Genomic DNA, 22,872 nt, shown 5'->3' on the forward strand with positions numbered 1-22,872 from the left:
ATTTAGCTCAGCAGCAAAAGCGCCTGCCTGGCAAGCGCAAGGTAGTGAGTTCAGTTCCCGGTACCGGAGAAAAACCAAAAAAATAAAAAAAAAAATTAAAAAAATGCAAATATCTGGGCAAAATTATCTTTAAAACAACAGTATCAAAAAAATAGAAAAAAGCTAAATATTTTATAGTGAAGGAAGGATAATACAATTACAGTTACCTATAGAAAACTTTATTACTCAGCCATTTAAAAGATGTAGCTTAGTCATACAGTATTTGCTAAAGATATGGTACACCATTTGGTTAAAGATGTAGCTTAGTGGTATAGCATTTGCCTAGCATACACAAGGCCCTAGGTTCAATCACCAGTAAAGGAGCTTGCAGGGTCAGAGGATGACCAAGAAATCTTACACTAAAATTAAATATAATTTTAAGAATAAAAATATAAAACTAGGGGCTGGGGATTTAGCTCAGCAGCACAGCGCCTGCCTGGCAAGCGTGAGGTCGTGAGTTCGATTCCCAGTACCGGAAAAACAAACAAACAAACAAAAAGATATAAAACTATCTTCTATGATTATGTATATTAAAATACAAATAGAGACAAAAATCTTATAAAAACTAGAATAAAATGTTATAGTTATTATCTCTAGGTAAGAAAACTAGAATTTCATAATGAAATTTCAGATCATCACAGATTCTAAGAATTCCTACAGTAAAAAAAAAATGCACTTGATTTTACTTTCATTATAATCACAAATTCACAAACAACAAAAGCAGGTAACATTAAATGCTTAATATCTGTAGTCTCCTAAAATTAATAATATATTACTAATTAGCAATATTTCCATCTTAGGACTTTTCTTGCAAATAAATGTAATTAGGCAGGTATGATTTAAAGCTTTTAATTTTATACTCATCTTTGCTCTAGAGACGTTAAATGCCTAACTTACTGCAATATTTTAAAAATGCTCACAACTAACCAGCCTCTTGATAGGATTCTACAGTAAAATAGGTATTAAATATTCTGAAGAAATAATTGAGATATTTTTCTAAAAATAAAAACTAGAAGAGAGGAAATTCAAGTTGAGGAATCTAATTATAAAAATGGTGACTTCTCAAGAAAATCTTTACAATCTGAAGCAAGTATAAAAAGCACTGTAAGAAAAGTATTTTCACCAAGAGTAATCACTCCAGAAATCATGAGTAACATCACACTACCCTATGGCCTTAAGCCAAATAACAAAGTGCCAAATGGAAGATGGCTCAACTCCACGAACTGCAAATACTGTATCAAAAGGAAATAAAGGAAAAAAAATCATTATAGCAATTAAAAACGCAGTTAATGCGATGGCTAACCCAACTTAGTAATTCCCACACTAGATACTGTTTAAACAAATTCTTCTTTGGCAGTAACTTTAAGACTTTACTGCAGGGTTCTTTCAGTCCTTACGTATTTGAAGCTATAGTGTTTTTGACTAGAAGAGCTGGTCTGTAACCACGACCCGAAATTTTCACATATGATATGTGATAATTAGGCGTCTATCCAACCCATTATATTATACAACAGTAGTCAACACATTACAGGTGAATGTCACCGATAAAATCATTCATATTAATGTGCACAAACTTGAGACCATCAATTCCAGAGAAATGAAAAGTTTCTAATAAACCAACATCATTAATTTCTTATTCCATAATATAATTTCTCAATTTATTTACACTAAATGACTACGCTCTGCTACTGAGCTTTAGAAAGCCCACAAATTAAGGTACAAGTTCTATAGTGAATTTGAAAATGTTTCAAAAAGAATTCAAAAGAACATTAAGCACTCTAAACTAACAGTAAGTCCTTAGGGAATGTTTGTCTAGGGTGCACTTTCTCAGCCTAAATTTACAAAAGAAATTATATAAGAAGTTATCAAGCATAGGCATCCTTAGCTTTGGCTAACTACTCCAAAATTTAACGGCTTAAAACAACAGGCATACATAATTTCTGACAATTCTGAGGGTTAAGCAGGTGGTTCTACTAGTCTGAGCAAACTACCATTGAGATGACATGGTGGAATAGGTGTCAACTGTCTGGACATTCATGTGACAGTCGTTTGACTGAGGAGATCTCAGTTAGGACATCATTGCTCAGGAAGCTAGTACAGATTTCTTAACACAACAAAGGCAGGATTTCAAAGAGAAGGACCAAAAATTTTCAACCCTGCTTGTAGCATGATTACCAATATACTGAACAAAGAAAGTGCAGGGTCAAAGGACGAAAAGATTGATTCTATCTCTTTTGCAATTTACTGCATTGTAAAATGCAAAAAATAAACAAACAAATCTGCTTCCCATGGTCTATGGCCAAGTATAAAAAAGTTCCTTTTTATATCTTCATAATATATATTAACTTATTAAAAGACTCCAAGTCCAGCAGCAATGAAACACAACTGATTTTATTTAAACAAGCATTTCCCAAAGTTATTTGACCACAAAAGTTTTAAAATAATTGTAATAACAGAGCTCTTACAGGTGTATGAAAGCAAAGTGTAACATCAGCAAAATGATAAAACAGGACTTTCCACTAACCCTCCCTTAAAGAAACATCAATTTGAACAACTGTCCAGTCACAAAAATATCTTCACCAGAGCTAGGCGATCCAAGTGAGATGAACTAACTGAGTATAGATGAACAAATCAGAAAACACTCACTGAGGAGGGGAAGAAGAAAGTTCCACAGCACCTACCTCACCCCATCCAAAGTCTAGCAGCTCAGTACAGAAGGACACTGTTACGTGTGGGGAACGGCTGAAGCTAGAGATCAATCACATGTGTGGGGCTAAAGCAAAGCCAACCCCAAGAACACAGAGTGCCCAAGGCAAGCCAAGCTGTTCCAGCTCCAATAACTCAAGGCACCCACGGAAAGCCAGGCAAAAAAGCTATAAGGCAGAGGGGTTTCACTAACATCAACCTCCCGAGTCTACAAACAACCGTGCTGCAGTCATTGGGTGGTTCCATTTCTCCCACCAGGAGAGGAGGCTCCACCTAACCCCAGCTTTCTACATTCTGACCCTTGTCTCCATTTCATCATCCTCCACCAACTGCCCCCTGGGAAATAGGAGAGCTGCTCTGGAAGCACCATTTTGAAGCCTGAAGAAGGACCTACGGCATGAGGAAACATCATATAGCAGGTAAGAGGACACCACTGAGGGCACACCCAAACAAAACAGGCTCACAAGAGCAGAAGAGCAAAACAGGCTCACAAGCATACAGGAGCAGATGTACATAAAAATGCTTGTTGTACTACTGATTCCCATATTCACCTTTTCTTGTGGACCTGGATAAGGGAGTATCTCGATGATCATATGTCTGTTGAGACAACCACAGAGGATTTGGCTCAGAGCACTATCTTAAAATTAAGTCCCAAGCAGAAAAAGGATAGGGGAGCAACAACAGTCCCTCCCCGCAATAGAGCTTAAACCCTTTAGCTTTGCTCAATCAGATAAGGAGCTGTCAGGGGCAAGTAAGAACTTCCCTACTAGAGGAGTGTTTTGCTACGACTTCCATTTCATGACTGGCCAGAGTAAAACTGGTAACTGTAGCTGCACCATAAGCAGCTACTTCTGCTTTCTTAATTCACAAAAATTTAGCTGTCACAGGCTGAGACCTCTACCCCTTAAAGAATAGAGTCATCCTTTCTTTCTCCCTAGTAATTGTTGCTAAAAGAAGCCAGGGGGCTGCAGGGTTCTCAACATGTCTACCCTGTGGCTGAACTCCAAGGTCCCAATAATCTGGGACAAGTCATATGTCTTTATGAAGCTGTACCCTTTAAGACCTTAAAAGAACCAAAACAAATAACCACTACCTTTTGCTCCACAGCCCCTTTTACCTTGGGTTTTATGTAGCTCAAAGGACAACAGATTACAGTCCTGGAAAGGAATAGCTAAAGCATGTTTAAGCCCAAGGGATTATTTATTGTGGAAGGAAAATTTTTTTGAATTGTACGCAGATCAAGCTGCTTACAATACCACTCACAACATAGCAATTACAAAAGACATGTTAACCGGAGAAGGTGTCTTTCCTGCCACAAATAATCAACTTACTTTTGAAATGTGAGCAAATGAATAATTTAAAATACCTACAACAGGGCTTGGAGGGAACTTTTTTCAAAGGGTAAAACATTCCTTTATCTGACCTCCATTCGCCAGGGTCATGATAAACCTTTTCAGGATTTTGCAGCACACTTATTGCAGGCTCATGGGAGGATTATGACAAACACAGAGGCTGACAAGTAATCATTCAACAATTGGCCTTTGAAAATGCAAATAAATGGTGTAAAGAGGCTTTAAGAACACATAAAAAATGGGCTATGCTGTCTGAGATGATCGGGATTTATGCAGACATTGGCCCCTCATGCACAAGGGGCTGCCTCGACAGCAGCTATCACACAGGCTATTCATCTACAGCCTAGAGAAAAGGCAAAGAAGATTACTTGTTTCAGCTGTGGAGCTAGGGATATTTTGCCCAAAATTGCTCTGCTGCACCTATAAGAGCAGCACAACAATGATTTGTCCTTTCAACAAAACCTAGTATCTGTCCAAAGTGTAGATGAGGATATCACTGGGCAAACGAGTATAGATCCAGAACTGATGTGGTGGGCTAATCTATTCCAGGAAACTTCCAGTGGGGACTACCCTGTCCCCACCAATCAGTGGGGGCACTTCCCCTAATTTCTCCCCAACCCTACCCCCCACGATGAAGCATATTTCTGACCTCGGGTGAACAACAAAAAGCAACAATGGCTTGGACCTCAGTCCCTCCTCCAGATTTGTATTAACTCCTGAAATGGAGTACAAAGTTATTCCTACTGGAATTTATGGACCTTTGCCCCAAGGAACAGTGGGACTCCTGTTACGCTGTAGCAGTCTCACTTTAAAAGGTCTCTAGGTTTTGCCTGGTGCTATTGACACTGGTTATACAGGGAAGATCAAAAGTAATAGTTCAAACTATTAAACAAATTGTTCAAGTTACCCCAGGCTCTCATATTGCTCAACCGGTCATTCTTCCTTTGAAAAAAACTGGAAAATCTATAAATAAGGAAAAAGGATCCAAGGGTTTTGGATCCTCTGATAGGAATTAAGTTCAACAGATTAAATAAGATCATCCTGAGATGAAATTCATTACTAAAGGAAAAACATTCAAAGGTTTTTAGACACAAGTGCAAATGTTTCAGTTATTGCTCAACACCACTGGCCTACGGCATGGCCTCTGGATGTAGCAACTACAGATCTAATAGGGGTGGTGCTGTTTCTCACTATAGCAGAAGTGCTAAATTGTTAACCTGGTAGGATGCAGCAGGCTATTCTGGACATGTCTCACCTTATGTCCTTCCCCATATACCAGTCTATTTATGGTGTCATGACATATTACAGGATATGGGGGCATTTTTGGTCAGTCCTAACTCTTTGGTGACTCATCAGATGTTACAACAAGGTTTTCTCCAAACTGAAGAACATGGTAAATACAATTACAAACATAGAACTTTAGTACACCCTAAAAAGGACCCTTCTGGCATAGGCTAATTGCCTCCAAATTTTCAGAAGGGGCCTTGTTCTCTTCTCCAACCCCATGAATGGCAACCAAGAAAACCTGGATGTCTGATGGCCCTGGCCCTGTTTGGATTGATCAATGGCCCCTCACTCAGGAGAAGCTTACAGCAGCTCATACACTGGTTAATGAACAGATGACAGCAGGGCACCTAGAACACTCCAATAGCCCTTGGAATATTCCAATTTTCATAATAAAGTAAGGAAGGTAGAGACTATTACAGGATTGCGGGCTATTATTTGAACCATGGAATGTATGGGAACATTTCAACTATGATTGCCATAGTCCTGTAGCTATTCCTTTACATTTTTCCCTTATGGCGATTGATTTAAAAGACATTTTTATAATCCCTCTCCATCCTCAGGATAAAAAACATTTTGCCCTTAGTTTACACTAATGCTTTACACTCCACTAACCATCAGGCCCCTATGCGCCACTTCCAATGGTGTTGTCTGCCACAAGGAATGACAAATGGTCCTACCCTATGCCAAGAGTTTGTGCCTATAGCCATTTTGTCAGTCCATCAGGCTCATCCATCTGCTTATCTTATCCATTACATGGATGATATTCTTCAAGCACATGTATCCTCATCCACCTCGGACCAAATATTTCTCCAATTAGATGATGTACTTTGTAATACAGGCCTAGTGGTGACCCCCAAAGAGGTGCAAACCACCTTCTCATTTTGGGTCACCTTATTCAACAGAGACATATTATGCCCCAAACTTTTCAGATCCAGATTAACTGTCTTGCAATCAACTGATTTTCAGACTTTACTTGGTAGTATTAATTAACTCCAACCAGCCCTTAAGCTAAAAAATCATAATTTAGGCCCTCTCTTTGACATTCTCAAGGGAGACCCGGTCCCCACCCCTCCAAGAGTACTTATGTCAGAGGCTAAGGCTGCCTTGGACAAAATTAATCTGGCCCTCTTTAACACTGAACTCTATAGTTGACCCATCTTCGCCAATGTTCTTAATCATTTTCCCAATTCAGCATATGCCCACTGGGGTCCTCTGGCAGACTCAGGGCCCTCTGTCATGGCTACATTTGTCACATGCTCCACATAAAACCACTACTCCCTTTTATTATGCTATGGCAGGGCTGATCACATGTGGGTGGATGCATGCTGTTCAGCTCTTTGGTCATGAGGTGCAAAGTATAACTGCTCCCTTTTCTTTTGTTCAACAACAGTAGCAATGGCAATTTTTGTCCTCTTGGCAATCTGCATTGGCTAAATTCCCTAATGTTATTAACTGTCATTATCCTCCAGACAAATTAATTCAATTTGCTTCCTTCACACCTTTGTCTTTCCTTCAAAAATAAGGTGGTTCCCATAGTGGGAGATAGCTCCATTTTCACATGGATGAGTACTCTTTGGTCAGAGGAAGTTATGTAATGGCTTCCGCTTTCTGAATGCAGGATATAAGTTTTTCTCCTGCACAAAAGACTGAATTGAAGGCTGTCACATAGGCCTTGCAAGACCATTCATCCACTCCCACTAATCTCTTTTCAGTTGGCACTTATGTTTGCGATGTAGTGTGCCAAACTGAAACTGCCACTATTCACACTGACCAAGAAGATCTTTTTCAGTTATTTCATACCTCCAATCTGCCATTCAGCCACATCACGTCCTATGTTTTATCAATCATATTCCCAACTGCCAGAGCCTCTCACTGAAGGAAATGCTGCAACAGACAGATTGCTGGCTACTATCACTGTTACTGCCTCAGATGCCATTCACCAGGCTGCTGCCTCCCATACTATCTTCTATCAAAACACTCCTGCCTTGCACAAACAGTTCCTTTTAACCCAGGAACACACTTGACAAATTATTAAACAATGTTCCTCATGCATAATAAATCTTCCCTCACTCCCTATGGAGGTTAATCCCCAAAGTTTCTACCCCAATCATCTCTGGAAAATGGGTGTTGCTCACATTCCTGAGTTTGGCTATCTATGCTGGGTCCACTTTTCAGTGGATACTTCCTCAAGATTTATTTTTGCTTCTGCCTGTACTGGTGAAGCAACTAACCATGTCATCACTCACTGTTTGGATGCTTTTAGTAACCTCAGCTGCCTGCAGGCACTTAAGACCAAAGATGGACCAACTTGTACAAGTGCTGCCTTGCAAATCTTATGTAAAACCTTTCACATTTGCCTTTCCACAGAAATTTCTTATAACCATCCAGGTCAAGGAAACAGAATGTGCTCGCCATATGCTCTAAATTCAATTACAAAAACAAAACTAAAAAGGGGAATCCTTCCCTACAAAATTCACACTTCAAAATTTACGTCACTTGGTAGTATATACTATGAACTTTTCAAATCCTACGAGGGATAAGACTACTCCAGCAAAAAGACAATTCAATCAGGTAAAGGAAAAGCACCTAGGAATGGTCCTTTGGAAAGATCTTCATATTGACAATGGAAGGGATGCACCCTGGTAATCACATGGTGCTGAGGGTATGCTTGTGTCTTTCCAGAGAATGCTGAACAGCCTATCTGGGTGCCAGAGCATGCTATCTGGCTATAACATGGACCCAGATCTGGACGAGTTGGTTCCACCTTTTAAGAAGTTGATGCTCAATCCAGTGGCAGTGATGCCTAGGAGAACACATCACAGCCAATATATAAGGAATGGGCCAGAACTGGCCTGGGGCCAATTAAAGACACTAGCCTAGGATGCCCAGGACATGGTAACCAAAAATGGAAATCAAAGGTCTGGGTCCATGATACAGTGCATAGAGATAACTGAGCTGAAAGCTATGTAAAAGAAAGGGACACAAAAGTTACCAATATATTTAAAGACAAAATTCTGCCCAAAAAAATAGAAAAAAATTCTGACTAGTCTATTTATAATCACAAACTTCTAAAATTATACGAGTTATTATAATTCAATTCGACCAAAAATATATTTGAATGCACTCTAATACTGTAAGAGATTGAGCAGATTGTATTTGTTTGTCTTATCATAAACAGCTGTTTTTTATTTGAGCTCAACAATCTCTCTTTTTTTCTTTTACATTTTTAGATCATTTACTCATAATTTAATCTGTTTCATTGATTTAAAAAACATGCTTCCATCTGGGTTGCCAGCTGGTCAAAATAATACCAAAATTGGTTTCCTCATAAGTCATCAAAATTTGTTAAGGTAATTAAATGGTGACCCTTCAGGCTTGGAAGATTATTGGGCTCCTTTTGGGTGAATAAAGGAGCAACTGCCTGGGAAGAATTATAGCCCAGCCTTTGTTCATTAGCGGGGAGCCCCAGTAATCTCCATAGACTTATGAGAGACACTCCAATAAATGTCATTTAAAATATATTACTGTGATATATTTATGTCAGTCATTAAGAAAAGATTAAGTTTTCTAAAAATGAGACAATAAGACTTTCTAATTTAAAGGTGCTTTGGTATAAAACTAAATTAAATAACAAAAGTTTTAATATGGTTATGATGATTATTAATCTCATGGTATATTAAATGTATTCATGTACAGGTCTTCCAAAATGTAAAACAGGGATTGTTTATGGTGATGGACTGTTCTTTCAGATTCTGACATCTGCCTTTAACAAAAACTTATGTGATGTATATGCTATTTATGCGCCACTACACTTAGAGATGTCTGGACAATAAACAGGGCAGACAATGCCACAAATTTCTTCAATGACACCCCATTAAAGTTCAACAAGTTAGGTAAAAGCTTCTTAGGTACTAGATACATTGATTAAAAAGGCTATTTTATGTCAAAACAGAAATTTAGATGTGTTACAAAAATGTCATCATGACTGTCATGTTGCAATATTATGTACAGCTTTTGATTTCCAATGTTCTGTGTAAAACTATGTAATTGTTGTCTGTCAACATTCTACAGGGATTCAACTACCAGAATATCCACGGTTGGTAGAAAATAATGGTTCTACACTGTATTTCAATGTGCTTGATATTCAGATAAAATTATAATATTAAACTCACTGCTTCCATTACAATGTAATGTCATTAACCTTCTCTTCTGGATGTTCAACAACTGAGGTTTGGGGACCAAAACTAGAAAGATAGATGGGCCAGGAGGACAGCCACATTTTGGCCCAGTCCTCTGAGGTTACTGAAGATCCAAGACATAAGAGAACCTCTGCTTTGACACCTACAACTCAGTGAGTCCCCAGTCTTCTGACCAAGGATACTGTTGGACTGCAGAGAAAAAGAGATCAACGGTATTACTGTGCCTAAGGAGAGTTACTGGGAAAGAAAAATTTCTCAAGCTTTAAGAGAAAGAAACTTGGTAAGCAATGGCCATGACTAATCCAGATAGCTGACACTGACAGAACTAGGAGGTGATGTACATGGTTCCAAGGTAAATCCTGAAGAGACTTAACTGACCTTGATAGCAAAAAATTGAGTAATACAGTTCTCATCTTTCCTTGTTCTTGAACATCCAGCAGAAAAGTATAGCCACAAGATGTACAAAATAATGCCATCATAATACATTAGCCATAAAAGAAACTCAAATCACTAATACCTTCTGACAACTGCCAGCTACACTGGCAACTAACTACTGTTATGTGTTAATGGGCTGTATAGTGTTAAACTGCTGAATGCAGGGACCTGAAATCCTTGGACTGGAAATTTCTAGTCTAAATGAGTAAGTTCACTCAGAATGGAAAGAGTCTGAGAATGAGAAGGTCTTCTACAGAGTCCTCTAAACACAGCTCCTCCAAGTTCAACTGACCACCCATCACTTGCAACTACAAAACAGAAAGTGGGAGCTATGGAAAGCAGCTGAAGCTGGAGATCAATCATGTGCAAGGCTAAAGCAAGGCTACCCCTAAGAATGGAGCGCTCAAAGCTAGCCAAGAAAACAAGCTATTCCAGCTCCAAGAACTCAAGGTACCCAAGGCAAGCCAGGCAAACAAGTTGTTAGGCAGAGGGGTTTCAACTGACATCAATCTCCCCAGTGTATAAATAAATGTGCTATAGTCCTTGGGCAGTTCTTTATCTCCCAGCAGGAGAGGAGGCTCCACTTGACTCCAGCTTTCTGCATTCTGACTCTTGTCTCCATTTCTGAATCCTCCAACATCCTCCTCCCAGGATATTCAAGAGTTGTGTTGGACGAGGCAGCATTGGTTTGTACATATATGTCCCCTAAAAACCTTATGTGGTCATAGGTGGGGTTTTAGGAGGTGGCTGTATTTAGGGTGTGTGCTGCTGAGATCAAGGATATAATGCTGGAATTGACTCACAGTGCAATGCTAGGATTAAGGCTGCCCCACACCCTGGCTGTGAGTGCTACCCACCCTGAGGGGATATAGCCTGGATAAGATTTAAGGGACAGAAAGAGGGTTGCAGCTTTTCACTTGTTGTCTTCTACCTGCCATGAACTGTTTCTCCTCTGCAATGCTCCTCTGTCTAGGAACCACCCAACTATGAACTAGAAATCTCTATAAACTGTGAGCCAAATAAACCTTTCCTCCTTTAACTTCTGGTGTCAGGTATTTTATTTCAGCAATGAGAGAAAAAAGTAACTAAGACAAACATATTCTCCACAGGGGCAAAAGACAGTACAGTAAGCATCCAACTTTGCACAGATTCTAACAGCAGGCTCACCCTAGCCAAAAACCATAGATTGGTTGCTCAAGACTCAGACTATAAGTCTATCCCAGTGCCAGGCTTATGCTCATAGCTCCAGAATCCAAAAAAGGCCTATATCCCCTGGCTAGCCTCAGGCTTTATAACTACCTTTGTGGTACTAGCCTCTAGGCCAGTGGTAGCAAACCTATGGCATACATGCCACAGCAGGCTGTTTGTATCACTAAAAACTCTAAAAGATTCACCATCACTGCTCTAAGCTCACCTACCCTCAAGTCAATTTCTAGGGTCCCAGCCTCCAGGACCACCCTCTTCAGCCATGCTCTAGAATTCAGACCCAAAACAACAACCCCAGGTTACAAGCCTTCTCTGTCTCTGTGCCAGATGGCACCTACAGACACAAGCTCAAGGATCACCCCTGTAGACAGAGGATACAACTCAACCCCAGTAGGCATAAGCTCCAGGTCCACAACTCTATACTAGGACTCCAGCTCTATTCCTGAGCCAATCCCAACCACGTAGATCCAAGTTCCAGCCCCACACACTGACTGCTCTGAACTAAGTATCATGCCAGGACTGGACTGGAAGACTCTAACAGTAAGTGAGCCCAAAAAAGCTCCAGACAGCCCACCCAGGATCTCTTTACACACCAGCTGGCAAAGGACTTTCCTTGAATTTACTCTGTAAAACTCAGAAAAGGTATCTACTTTGAGTACACTGATAGGAGGCTGTAATGATAAGTAGGAAAACAGAACACAACCAAAAGGGACAAAATAAAGCACCTGACACATATCCTAAAGAACCTGAGATCTAAGAACTGCTGGACAAAGATTTCAAAATAGTCAATTTAAAGAAAATGGGCAGTGCTTGGGTGGTAGTCCAGCACTAAAGCACTAGCTGAGCATCACAATACCCTAGGTTTGTCCCCAGCTCCTCATATAACTAAAAAAAAAACCAGACTGAACTATAAGGAAACAGACATAAGTAACTATATAAAATCAAGAACACAATCCATGAACCAAATGAGTTCAAAACAGACAGAAACCATAAAAAAGAACCAAACCAAAGTTCTAGCCCTACAGAACACAATAACCAAACTGAAAATTCAGTGGAGAACTTCAACAACATACTTAGTTAAGCGAAAGAAAAAAATTCAGATACTGAAAGACAAATCTCCAATTATCCAATCACAGAACAAACAAACAATGAAAAACAGTAAGCCAAAAATAAACCTCTTATTTAAGCTGTGGATGTTGGGTATTTTGTTCTCACAACAAGGAAAGTGACTAAAAAGGTTTATCTGTTTCTCTGGTAATAGGGATAAAATCCAGGATTTCACATGGAGCTATATCCTGAGCCTTTACGTTTATGCTTTGAGACACAGTCTTGCTAAGTTACTAAGCTGCCCAGGCTGGGCTTGAACTTGGTTGGGACCCTCCTCCCTCAATTTTCCAGAGAGCTGAGATCAGAGGCATGTACTACCACGTCTGGCTTAGAGAAATTTATACTAGTAAATGGCTACATCAAAGGGAAAAAAAAAAAAAAAAAAACCAGAGATCTCTAATTAAAACTTCATTTTATACCTCAAGAAACTAAAAACAGAGCAAAGTAAGACAAGAGTTAGTAGAAGCAAGCACATAATAAAGATTAGAGAAGAAAAAAAATTAAAAATTATCAATGAAACTAAGAGCTGTTTAATTTTTAAGAGCTGTTTATTTTTAAAGATAAAAAAAACTGACAATCCTTTAGCTAAATTAAGAAAAAAATAGAGAAGTAACCAATAGAAATGAAAGAGGAGGCATTATAACTAATGTCATAGAAATACAAAGGGTCAAAAGAGACTACTATAAACAGTTATGTGCCACCAGGAGGCTGAAGCAGGAAGAGTGCAAACTGAGGCCTGCCAAAGTAACTTAATGAGACTTTGTCTCAAAAATAATAAGGGGTGGGGGTGGCAATTTAGCTCAATGGTAGAGTGTCCCTGGGTTCTAACCCCAATATTGAAAATAAAAAGAAGAAAAAAGAAATAGAATATCAGAACAGACCAATAATAAGCACAGAGATTAAATCAGTAATCAAAAACCTCCCCTGGAAGATCCCAGGACCTGAATGGCCTCACTGGTGAATTCGACTAAGCATATAAATAACAATTTACAACAATCCTTCTCAAACTTCTCAAGAAAGATCAAGAGGAAGGAACACTTCCAAACTCCTTTCATGAGAGCAGTATCAACACCACACCAAAGCCAAATAAGGCCACTATGCAAAAAGTAAATCAGCCAATATGCCTGATGTACATAGATGCAAAAATCCTCACTAAAGTACTGAATTAACTGAATTCAACAGTACACTACGAGGATCTAATACATAATCTAGTGAGATTTATGCATAGGTTTCAATCTGAGTCAACATACACAAAAAACGTGATATTGCACATTAACAGAATGAGAGCTAAAAAAAAATCACATGATCATCTCAACAGACACAAGTAAAAGTATTTGAGAAACTTTAATAACCTTTCAGCATAAAAAATGAATGAACTGGGAATAGAAGAAATGCGCCTCTACAGAATAAAGATTATATACGACAAGCCTAGAACTCACACTACAGTAAAGAGATGAAAGTGAAAGCCTTTTCTCCAAGGCTCAGAAAAAGGCAGTGTGATGCCCACTCTCACCACATTTACCTAATATAGTACTCAGTGTCTGAGCCAGAACAATTACACAAGAAAATATTATAAAAAGCACCTAAACTGGAAAAAAGGAAAACTGTTTGCAGATAGTAAGCTTTTACATATAGAAAATTTAGAGTCCACCAAGAAAATTTTAAAATCTGGTAGAATAAATAAATCCAGTAAAGTAGCAAATGATAAAATTAGCAGCTAAAAATTAGTAGCATTTACATACACAAACAATAAACTTCCTGAAAATTCAAGAAAACAATCCTACTTGTAATAGTATCAAAATAAACAAAAAACTTGAAATAATTTAACCAAAGAGGTAGAAGATTTCTACATTGAAAATAAAGCACTACTGAAAGAAATTGAGGATGACACAAGTGAATGGAATGACAGCCCATATTCATGGATTAAAAGAATTAATATTGTTAAAATGACAGTATTATCCAAAATTCCAAAATCAAAATTCCATGAGCACTTTTCCTAGAAACAAACAAAAACAAAAAAATACTTGAAGTTTACATGGAAACACAAAAGTCACTGCAGAGCCAAAGCAATCTTGAGCAAAAAGAACAAAGCTATAAACATCACACTACTTGACCTCCATATATACTACAAAATTATACAAATCAAAAAGTATGATACTGGCATAATAACAGACATATAGACCAGTGGAACAGAATAGAAAACCAAGTAATAAATCCACAAACACTGATCTTCAACAAAGGCACCAAGAAAACACAATGAGCAAAGGATAGTTTCACCAATAAACTATAATTGAAAAACGATATTGGGCAATTATACCACATATAAAAATATCAGGAAAAAAAGAACCCTTGTGCATTACTGGTGGGCATGTAACTTTATACACCCATTATATAAAACAGAATGGAAGCTACAGAAAAAGATGTACCATACAATCAAGCAATCCCATTTCTGGGTATATATCCAAGAGAAGTAAAATAGCATCTCAAAGAAATACCTGAACTCCCAGGTTATTCACAATGGTTATTCACAATAACCAAGACATGGAATCAGCCTAAGCGTGTAAATGGCTGAATGAATAAAGAAAATGTGGCTTATATGGCCAACAAAATATTAGCCTTAAAAAAAGAAATCCTGCATTTAGGATATCATGGTGAACATGGGGAACATTATTCCAAGTAAAATAAATAAGCAAGGCACAGACACATGAATATTGCATGATCTCACCTTATATGAAAACTGAAAACATTAAACACAGAATCAGAGAACAAAATGATGGTTATAGAGGTGAGGAGGTGAGGAAAATAATATGTTGGGTGTTATGGTTTGTGTCTAGATGTCCCCTCAAAGCTTCATGCAGTCATGGAGGGTGGGCCTTTCAGGGTCTGCTGAATCTATAGAGTTTCTGACTGATTCATGGTCCAATACTAGAATTAGGGGTTTGAGTGCTACACCTGCCCTAGGGCAGATAGTCTGCATACAATATAAGTGACAGAAAGACGCTGGCCCTCTAGTCCTCTCTTGTTGCTTTTTCTATCTTCTGTCACCAAAAACAGGTTGCCCTGCTGCCACATCACCCTGCCTTGGAGCTAGCTGATTATGGACTGAAACCTCTACAACCTGTGAGGTAAACAAACCTTTCCTCCTTTAACCTTGGGTGTTGAGTACTTTATTTCAGCAAGGAGAGAAAAATAACTAAGACATTGGTCAAAGGATACAAAATTTCAGTCATGCATCATGAATATGTACTAAAGGTTTAATGTACAAAATGGTAAGTAAAACTGCACTACATATATGAGATCTGCTAAGACAACAGATCTTAAATGTTCTTATACACACACACACGCACACACAAAAACCATACAAGAGATGCTAGATATGCTAATAATTAATTATGGTAGTCATTTCACAACATATACTAATATCAAAACATCACACTGCTTACCATAAATACATACAATTTTTATTTACTTATTACCCTAAATCTGTAGGATAAAAGACTCTCAGAAGCAACAAAAGTACCTCAAGCAGAATAAAGGAACTTGTCATTATTATAGAGACATAGGGAAATACCAACCATAAGCCTCCATTCTTCCAGCAAAGCTCTCCTAACAGCTAACAGAGAGCAATCTAAATTCCCCCCATCCTACACTAAGATACAGATATCCTCTGTTGGTGCAAGCCAATCGTAACAGTCCACCTTTTACCTCACTACCATGCACAACACATTGCCAATGCTTTGTTTCAATGTTCATTTTTCCAGAAATACTAATATAGTCAAAGAAAACTATAAGATCATTTTTTCCCTGAGTATCAGGTCTACGTGGGTCATGAGTACATAACAAATGACCCACACTTAACAGATGACTTTTGTTGTCCTTTCAGATTTACATTAAAAAAAAAACTGAAGGAAAAATTAGGCACCATTAGATTATAACTAGGAAATCTGTCTGAAAATTAGGCTTCATGCCAGGTATTCCTCATACAAAGGTCTAACATGTAAAATATATAAAGGACTCAAAAAAAAAAATCATACCCCACCCAAAAGACCCACTCAAAAAATGAGCAATTGGAATAGACACTTCTGAGAAGAAAATGTACAAATAACCAATAAATACATGAAAAAAATGGTCAACATTGCTGGCCATTAGAGAAATGCAAATAAAAACAACACTGAGTTTTCATCTTATACCAGAAAGAATGGCAATCATCAAAAAATCAAATAATAACAAATGCTAAAGAGGCTGTGAGGAAAAAGGAATCCTTCTATATTGCTGCTGTGAATGTAAACTAGTACAATCACTTTGGAAATCAAGATAAAGATTCCTCAAAATACTAAAACAAGAAATTATATTTGAGCTAGCTATTTACCACTAGGTATCTTCCCAAAGAACTAAAGATATCCTATTGCAGAGATACACGCATACCAATGTTTTTAGCAGCACAATTCAAGATACACAGCTAAATCTTGCAAGTAGCCTATATGTCTACAAAACACTACTTGGCCATAAAGAAGAATAAATTCAAGACATTTGTAGGAAAATGGATACACCTGGAAATCAATGGTAAGTGAAATAAATCAGACACACAAACTTAAATACCATACAGTTTCTCTCACTTAAGTAATGCAAAATACAAATAAAAATCAAAATGAAAAGTTGATAAAAAGAATCAAAGACATCTTTTGCAAATGGGAAGCGCTCCACAAGACCAGTGGGACAGAAGGGGGAGAAAGGGACATAAAAAGATTTAAAATGTATCATCTACATGTACAAAATATACCCTAAAATAAAAGCTGGGTATGGTGGCACACACCTGTAATCCTAGGACTTGGGAAGCTAAGACAAGAGAATGCCACAAGTTTAAGGCCAGCCTGCGCTACTCAGGAGCTCAAGTCCAGCCTGAACTACCTAGCAAGACTTTGTCTCCAAAAAAATGAAGTATATGTACGTCTCTAACATGAATGTAAACTTCATATACTGTAAACATGTACTAATAAAGTAATTACAAAATAATATAAAATTAGACTAGCTGATATTTTGCTATATAACTAAATGTATTATAAGAAGTTTGTACAAAACCCAATAATTTTACTCTGTCATATACTTCAGACAAAAAAACACCCACACTGAATACCTATTCATAATAGCCTCATTCCTAATAGCTAAAAACTAGGAACAGGCCAGGTATCCATCAGAAACAAAAAAACTACAGTACATACATATATCATGGAGCAGTACTGCTACAGTTTGGATCTTTAATGTCCCCAAAGACCCATGTATTAAAGGTGTAGTCCTCAGCTTCGTGTTTTTGGAAGGTAGTGGAAACTTTAAGATATGGGCACAGTAGAAGTTTTTATGTCACTGGGAGCAAGCCCTTAAAGGAGACCGTGAAAGCCTGGTACCTCTTTCTCACTTTTGCTTCCAACCTGTCATAAGGTCAGCAGCTTCCTCTGCTATACCCTCATCATGACACATTGTCCGGCCATGGGCCTAGAAAGGAACAGGTCAACCAACAATGGACTAAACCTTCTAAAAATGAACCAAAACAAATCTTTCCTCTTTAAACTTAGTATCTCAGATATTTTTACAGTGATGCAAGGCTTATTAAGATAACCATTCAAAAATAAAAACAAATCAATTAGTGATGCATACAACTTGAATAAATCTCTAGGTTATTATACCAAGTAAAAAAGAGCTAATCTCAAAACATTGAATATTATATGATTCCATTTACATAGTCTTTCCAAAATTAACAAAATTTTAGAAATGGGACCAGGAATGAGGGTATGTGAACTTATGAAAGGACAACATGAGAGACATTTTTTTTTTTTTTTTTTTTTTTTTTTTTTCCGGTACCGGGAACCGAACTCACGACCTTGCGCTTGCCAGGCAGGCGCTTTTGCCGCTGAGCTAAATCCCCAGCCCCATGAGAGACATTTTTGGAGGCAGAACTGTTTTAGTGTTTTGCAGTGATAAATACACAAACCTTTATGTATGTGATAAAACTGTACAGAAATAAACACACAAGTGGTATAAGTAAAAATGGGGAAACCTAATTAGCTCAAATCAGTGATCTGTAACAATATAAATATGATGACTGTTGTAACTATACTATAGTTTTGCAGGATGTTGCCACTGAAGGAAACTAGGTAAAAGATACATGGGACATCTCTAGACCACTTTTAATAACTGCATTTAGTTTACAAATATCTCAATAAAATGTTCAATGAAAAAAAAATTTTTTTAGTTTAGCCTAAAGCATCAATGTCCCTGGTGTCTCAGTGTCTTTTAGAGTTTAATTCAAATAGTGTGTCTAACAAGGGTAAAAATTACTTACATTTGGGATATCAATTGCTACCTCCCTCATGGCACTGGGCCTGACGTCATTCATTCCCTGCAAGAAATCATTCAGTGTAATCTTCACCAACCCAGCCACTCTGCTATCAGGGAGGTTAGGCTGTTTCCTCAGAACTCTTCGTAAGGCACAGAGACCTGCAAAGAAACAAGTAATAGAAGATTTTGCTTTTACATCATAAATAGAGAGTAAATAAAAATAATGAAAACATAAACTCTTGCATGTTACTGCATTTAAAATATTTATGCTTTCAAATATTCAAATATTGTGGATGAAGGTGGAAGGATGAGTGCGGAAGGAGACGGACAGATATAGAGCACAAAGACAAAAAACTCCAAGTGCTTAATCTGGGTAGAAGGAACCAGACACACTAAAACTGAATGCGAGCAGACAGGTATTTTACAAACATAACGCAGAACATACAAGACTACACCCATCAAGAAGCCTAAAGGTTTATTAAAATAATTTCTGGAATGTCTTATAAAAGAGTAAAATATTAATATGTCTCTTACTACTGTCCTTTTTATGAATATATTCAAAGTAGAGCCATAAGATTTGTAAGGTATTGGAAGAAAAATCCAAAAGGAAGTATTCAGTTGGAAATTGGAAATGTGGTTTTGGAACACAAAAGAGAAACATTCTTTACAGTTACGTGTACACACACTTAACATGAGCTCTGACATTAAGACAGGAGGAGATTTATAACTGAGGTTTAAGAGCAATTAAGGGGGGCTGGGGATTTAGCTCAGCGGCAAAAGCGCCTGCCTGGCAAGCGCAAGGTCATGAGTTCGGTTCCCGGTACCGGAAAAAAAAAAAAACAAAAAAAAAAGCAATTAAGGATGCAAAAATAAGGGCAGGAGGCTCAATCTTAGGAAAGCCCATCATGTGGAAAGCACAGAAAGAAATGATTACCTTAAAAAAGAGAGGGGTTGTGGAGATGTAGTTTAGAGGGAGCCTAGACAGCAGAAAATTCTGGGTCCCATCCCCAGCACCACAAAAAAATTAATAAAATAAAACTGATTTAGAGCCCTTTGCTCTATGATAATGACCTCTAGTCTAGAAGCCAGTAAAGTCCCTGTGTGCTCTTTCCCTTGGATTCTGTTTTAGAGAGCCTGTATTTCTGTCCAATACACCATGATGCTCCACTCTGAAGAATTTTAATCTCAGAAATCTAAAAATCCAGTCTGAATATATAAAACCAGCTAGCTTCTATCATTTTTAAACTGCTTCTCTCAAAAGTATTATACCTCAATGAATATTTGCTACATTAAAATTATACTATTTCATCATTTTACTCACTTGTTTATCTGAATCTATAAACAGAAGCACTGATACAAGAAACAAACTCTGCAGAGTTGAGTATTTTTCAGTATAAATTTTTTTTTAAATGAAGAGTACATAGACCAAAGAAAAAGATCCTCTGCTATCTAAAAACTGTAAGTTACTCATTTAGACCTACTTATAAATATTCATGTTTTTCTGCCTTCCAAAACGTTCAAAGACAATTCTTCACTTCTCTCACATCTCTGCTCAGCATGCGATCTGCAGCACTGACTGCCTCTGTTAAAGACTAACTTTTGAAGGATATCTGTGTACAAGAAAGCAATGTTTCCCTTCAAAACAAAGAACAGAAATGCTTACAGACAATTATTAAAGATTCTGGTTCTCAAAGTTTAAGGTTCCCCTCTTTATACTACAACCTTCTTTAAACATAAGTCTCACGTAAGCCCTTGTGTCACTCTGTGAAAACTGAGGCTCAGTGTAGTAGTGCAAGTACTCCAGCTACTTCTATTTCTGTAATACTCTTTTGACTTTAATCAGGAATACTGTCTCTTCTGCAAGCATTCATGAATTTGGCAGCTTATAATTAAACTCAAAGGCTGCTATGGTTTAGCTCTAAAATGTCTTCCAAAGTCTCGTATGTTTATAGGCAGGGCTTTTGGAAGGTAAATGGAGCAAGAGGCTCTATATGTAACTGAACGTGCAGTTAAGAGCTGGAGTCTGATCAGAGGGTGCAGGTCACTGCAGGATATGACCTGAAAGGTATATTCTCGCCCCCAGCTCCTCGCTTCCCTCTCTGCTTCTTGGCTGCCACAGATTGAGCAACTTCCTTCTATCATGCCCTTCCACCACGCCATTTTGTCTTGGAGCCAGCCAACCATGGATGAAATTCTCTGAAACCATCAGAAAAAATAAACTTCTACTTTAAATTGCAAGTGTCAAGTACTCTATTCCAGTAAAGGGAAGGTGACTAATACACAGACCTTTCATAATTCCTGACACGAAAATAACTTTCTATCTGCAATGGTTTGAATGCTTTTGTCCCTTCCCAAACTCATGTTAAAACGTAATCTTCAAAGCAACAGTATTGGGATGTGGGGCAAATGAGAAGTGTGTAGAGACTGACAGTCCTCAAGAATGGATTAACACTGATATAAAAAGAGCTTTGGGGTCATGGATTCACTCCTCTCTGTGCTACCACATGAGAAAACAATACTCCTTCCCTCCAGAGAAGCAGTATTCAAGGCACCATCTGAGAAACAAATACCAGGCCCTCATCTGCCAGCATCTTCATCCTGAACTGTCCAACCTCCAGAACTAGGGAAAACAAATTTCTCTTCTTTATACATTACCCAGCCTGTGGTATATTCTTATAGCAGCACAAAATGAACACTGTTAAAGGGTGACAATGACAAGGTTATTTTTCTGATCTACATACTTATTAAATCATGCAATACCATTAAAAAACAAAATCCAAAACAGTTTCAGTAATACAGTGCTGGTTGCATCAAATATCTCTTCTGAAAGAGTGGCCTGAAAGAATGTAAGCTATTTCTAAAAATCTAACATGAATGTAAGTAATCGAAAGACCAAGCCAGGCATGGTCTTTTGAACACACCTGTAATCCTAGCACTTCAGAAGCTGAGGCAGGGACATCACTGTGAGTTTGAGGCCAGCCTGAGCTACACAGTGAGTTGAAGGCCAGCTTGAACTATATAGCAAGATCCTATCTTAAAATAAATAAATAAATAAAACCAGAAAGACCACAATAATCGATATTTATTTTCTAAATGACCATCTGGCCATATTGCCAATATTTCTAATTTGGATCAGGCACACAATTACCAGTAGTGAAGTACATCTGTTATATCATGCAAGTATAAAACCTGAAGATAAAGGAGGCCAACTACTTTCATGTAAGGAATGGTTTAGACAAGGCAGATAATATATGGTTTTGAAAAGTATATACAATATTAAAAATATATATTTATAGAAAAACAATCTCCATGATTTCTAATACAAAGTACAGAAGTCATAGCTGGACAAAATTCCCACACTTAGTAGGAAAAAAAGCAGAGAAATAACTGAAAAGAATAAAGATGCATGGAATTTTATAATGTTATAAAATAATAAACAACACTGACTAATTCTATGATGAATAGTTCAATTTATATACTGAAAAGTAAGTAGACATACACTTACCAATGAAGCAATAATTTCTAAAAACAATTTTAAAACTTATTTTTATAATCCTTTTAAAATTAGATGATAAGCCATGTATAGAAAATGAGTCTTAAAGCCTTGTTTTATCACTCATCCTAATCTCTAGACAGAACAAAACTCTATAGGCAATTTTAAAAAAGAAACTTACAATTAAAGGATTATTTCTGTTCCCTATAATAAATCATAGCCATGATTATAACTATATGCCAAGTCCCCTAAAGCAACCTTGCAAAATATCAAAACTGGGAGTGGTCTTAGGCATCTATAATACATGTACAAAACATAAATTAGTAGTGATTCTATAAAATAATAATGTTAATGGAATTAATCAAAGTATGCCACAGTGTTTGCACTATTCGCACATTAGTGTCTAATAGGGAGATACACTATAGTATGTAAGATAACAACTATAAGAAGAATTAAAACTAAAAAAGATGGGGGGACAGATGGTATAATAAAAAATACTTGCCTCATTCCAACAGAAATGAAGAAAGGAAAACAATATATAATGAATGGAAAAGACAGAAATCAAATTAAACTTAAGTGTTTTAAGATACTGCCCTAAATATGAATGCATTCAGTATACTAATTAAAAGTGTGACATCAAATGCATTGTATAACCCACATTTATGCTGCTTAAAAAGATACAGATATATAAGAATATAGAAAGATTGAAAATAAA

At 37.4% G+C, this 22,872-nt stretch overlaps 1 protein-coding gene across 2 annotated transcripts in view; it reads right to left on the reverse strand.

Moving 5' to 3' along the window:
* Positions 1-22,872, reverse strand: part of Spata5 (spermatogenesis associated 5) — a 298,091-nt gene that overhangs the window by 236,517 nt on the left and 38,702 nt on the right. For both annotated transcript variants that reach the window (XM_005386755.2, XM_005386754.2), the window contains exon 10: positions 18,669-18,823. In XM_005386755.2, the coding sequence (XP_005386812.1) occupies positions 18,669-18,823 (155 nt within the window). The remainder of the gene's footprint in view (positions 1-18,668; positions 18,824-22,872) is intronic.

Source organism: Chinchilla lanigera, unplaced genomic scaffold (genome assembly GCF_000276665.1).
Source record: "Chinchilla lanigera isolate Chin_1 unplaced genomic scaffold, ChiLan1.0 scaffold00027, whole genome shotgun sequence".
NCBI lineage: Eukaryota > Metazoa > Chordata > Mammalia > Rodentia > Chinchillidae > Chinchilla > Chinchilla lanigera.